General features: G+C 42.8%; 1 protein-coding gene across 1 annotated transcript in view; it reads right to left on the bottom strand.

The window, feature by feature from the left end:
• Nucleotides 1-2652, bottom strand: part of LOC139830726 (ATP synthase subunit a-like) — a 4866-nt gene extending 2214 nt beyond the window's left edge. Inside the window, exon 1 of the mRNA XM_071819499.1 lies at nt 1-2652. This exon is cut by the window's left edge and continues 2214 nt beyond it. Within this exon, the coding sequence (XP_071675600.1) occupies nt 1-701 (701 nt within the window). The 5' untranslated portion in view covers nt 702-2652.
• Between the last annotated feature and the right edge of the window lie 1332 nt (nt 2653-3984).

Genomic DNA, 3984 nt, shown 5'->3' with positions numbered 1-3984 from the left:
AACGAAAAAGTAAAAGTGACCGAGATGCGAGGGAAAAACTTTTGTTTCACATTTCCGGAAAGACCACCTATTTGTTCGTTTACCAGGTTCAGCACGAAATCATAAATTAGCTCGACCAAGGATTGTAATGCATTTGGCACTGACTTTCCACCTCCCTTTTTCGTAACAACAAAAAACAGAAGTAGGACCAAACCGACAGTCAGCAGCATAGACAAGGATAGATTTGTGAATGATAAATAAAACTGGCCCATATGAAGAGGAATGTAGGGGTGAATGGCAAATTGATCCAGTGGGCTCCCCAAAAAACCAACCAAATTATCGGAAAAATTATCAGCTACCTCTTCAATTGCCCCCAATACAGGTTGAGGTTCCAAAACCGGATTATTAGTCCTAATGTTGTCAATGTTGTCAAAAAAAGCCGTTACCTCCCGATTTAGTTCATCACTAAAATAGTATGAATCCGTCTCCGCATCGTATAACCGAACCTGATGCGTTTGACTATCGTCGGGTCGGTTCAGTTTACTGTGGAACCACGCGTTCCTATAAATTCGAGCTCTTTCAAACTTCACCTCGATGGGCCCCGTGGGAACCCAAGGATATTCGTCTGAATTGGGCATGAATTCATGAACCAAATTTCTATGCCGATCGGTATTTACGAATTTATGCATATCAGAAAAACTGAAGAAGCTAGAATATCTCATCGTAGGGTAACTCCATCTTTTGAAGCTCTGCTCCCTAAAAAAAGGGGGACTTTCTAAAGTGACTGGGTTTTTTACCCAAGAACCTGCTATTAAAGAGAAAGAGACAGACTAACAAGAAACAGCCTTTACTTATTCCTACCTGGGACTGAACACCTACACAATAGATATTTGAAGAAGTAACAACATTGTTCTTTTTAAGTACAGTAAGATTTAGACAAAAAGAATGGGGGTCTTCCCCTCGCTTTGAGGGTCGCTTGAATTTGAGTTCGTTTGCTGGTCAGGATCGCCTCGAAAGCCGTTTGCGGGCGCATACGTTTTCTCGCTTCATTGTTATACGATTTGATTCAAACGAGATCCCTACCTACGACATAATTAGCGGGTCAGCCTGCCTTTAGCCTTGGAAGAACTATTTGGTTGGTACTTGATAATTTCTATCTGTGGCTACTCCGCGAGCCCTTGCAAAATGGGACTTCCCTAGCTATCAGTCTAAGAATGCTTCAACGAGAAAACAAGCTGGCACATGACATCGTCTAACAACTGAGCTATTTTCATCGCCATTGAAGCAAGTTTAACGCAAGCTCTACTCCCGGAAAGACATGAACTCGGTTCCCGTACTGGTCACATGCAATTAGAGCCTATCATCCGCAGATATGGGGTGGGGCGTATGTCTTTACTATACGCATATTTTTATTCATCCGTGATAAATTCAATCGTTCCAGTCCCATCCTTGCGTCTCTCTCCCGGTCATGCCGTCTTCTTCGAATCCTCCTTTACGATGGTGGTATTTTAGATAGCCTGAAAGGCCCCGTCAGCGATAGAAGCAATGGGTTTTTGACTTGCGGTAGACTGTACCTTTTTTATTTATTTCTTACCAAGACTCTCTTCTACGGAATTCCTGGCGTAAACCCCCGGAGGGCGTGCCCCGCAGGGCGTTTGTTCAACATAACAAGAGCAGAGCTTCAAATCAGCTCATTTTCTTTCTCATGTAAAAATGGGTACTCCGCTGCTTTGTTTTTTCCTGAGGATACCAACTTAACCGATGGAATGGAATGCATTCATCATCGGTATGGATTTGATACCAACTCCCTATCGTTCTTTCGTCTATTATGAGATTAAGACATTAACATGCGCCAGTAACATTAAGCATGATCGTATCCGGAGGAGCTAGATTGTCAAAAGATAAGGAAACCTTAGATGCTTCATGATTTTCTCTTTGGCTCGATTGCTTTATATTTGTCTTATTTTATGAAGGCCTAAGAATGGAAGAGAATGAGAGATATTCATGTTATCGCGAGCCGCAGGAGACGACTAGTCATGTACAACCATTTCGATCGCTTTAGCGTGCTGTCTTCTTGTCTCTACTCGAGATCTATTCTATAATTTGACATGTGTGGCATGGGGGCCGGCGGTATTGTGTGTTGTTGAAACACTGGTAGCGAAAACTAGAGTGGAATGCTTGACGAAGACACTGGGGTTCCATGACGGCTACGCTGTAGACAGTGAGGGACGAAAGCTAGGGGATTTCCCAAAGTGGTCATACTCTCTTACTGAGTTATCAAACCTGCCTGCACCAGCCAACCTACCGCGACACTTGGTCGGTACGTGCTGTTTATCTCCACGCTATCTGTGACAGTTAGCACGCTCCTTTATTACAATCTGTGTATTATTCAACTTAATTAGATAAAGGCCTCTCATTATTTGTTTAAATCTTTGCTACTTACAGATGTGATTGGTGTCGGGAATCCTACCCAAACTTGGAAAAGAACTATTCTATTTGGCACTTGAGAAACCGATATAGGATTTAGGTCGTCCCGACCAGTAACAAAAGGGAAATTGGGCCCATTCACAAGAAATGAGAATTCTCGTTCGTATAGTATAAAAGAAGGAGGTCGGCACCGTGCTTTGGACAAATTGACTTTCTTCGCCATTCTCCTTTTTCATCTATATACACAATTCTACTTGATTTGCCCTTGAATAGTAAGCCCCGGAATTACTAAATTGTATGGTTGTTTTCCGCGTGGTGAGCAGGATCCAACCCATCGAGCGGTGGCCCTATCCAACGGTTGGTTCTTGTTATAATGGTTGGGGAGACCTTTGATTGTGAATACCAAGTGGAACAAGCGAGTAAAGAGGGAAGGCAGTCTAAGTTTCCAATCCAGTGTCCTAAGCGCCCTGCTTTCGTCTTGATTTATTGCATAGGTAGTGTGCAGCTGCTGCCCGTTTCAAACTTGTACTCCTCTGGTAGTGTAGTAAAGCCCATTAGAAGTGAGATTCGTTGATTCTATCAATAATCTTAAACTTAAACCTCGTGAAGCCCTACCCTAGGTAAAGGGCTTCTGCTACCAGACGGATTGAGTGAGGAAACGTATGCACGGCTTCACTATTTAGTAAGGGCAGCGGCTTTAGAGTAGGAAAGGGTGTGGCCATAGTTTCCTGCACACCGAAGCTATTAGTGACCCGCTTTGGAGACTCATCCCAGGGAAAAGGTAGGAGCGCCAAAAGCATCTGTTGGTGGGTAATCAGCGGAGCAGCTTCTTTACACGCCGAAGTAGATATGTATGGTCAGGGGAAACCGACAAAGGAACCATAAGCTAGAATACTGGTATCAAGAGATGACAGGTACAACCCCATCTTCTATTCTGAAAGGAAAAAAGAAGAGGTGCACACGGCTAACTAATCTAAATAATGAGTGAGAAAAGACCTTCCTTCGTGGGCATTGACCGCTAAAGATGCCACTGCTTCTCAATCCGAGACAACAACTAACGCTTCTTTTGGTGTTACTACCCCAAACCCCAATCATTCTGTTCGCTCATACCACGTATCAATAATCACTCCAATCTGACACCTGCGCCATGTTTCTCGATCAAAAATGAATGAACTTCTGGTTCAGAAACCAATCGTGTGGATACGTGGACACAATGGGATTATTCCTGCGAGTAAGAAGCGTTCACAATCGGGTAATTCGTACCTCCAGCTGTCTAAAAATAAATATCTCACCTAGCAGGAACCTAAATCCCAACTAGATTAGATGGAAATGCGTATCATGTGAGGAATCAATCCTACACTCCTTTCTGGTTATTTGAAAGTCGTGCTAGCATTCTTTTTTATAAACAGGAATGGAAACAGAGCTTTAGCCTTACTTAGCTTTATAAAGAGAAACAACTTATCTCCTTTCCTTTGCAACATTACCGAAGGAAGCTCGACGTAAGGATTGCATACTTTCTCTTTATAGATATTATTGTTATATATAACTTGTGTCTTTCATCATGACTAGGGTTTCGTT

This window comes from Lolium perenne, chromosome 4 (genome assembly GCF_019359855.2).
Source record: "Lolium perenne isolate Kyuss_39 chromosome 4, Kyuss_2.0, whole genome shotgun sequence".
Lineage (NCBI taxonomy): Eukaryota > Viridiplantae > Streptophyta > Magnoliopsida > Poales > Poaceae > Lolium > Lolium perenne.
Note: the sequence above shows the minus strand (reverse complement) of the source record. Positions and strands in the feature narration are given on the sequence as shown.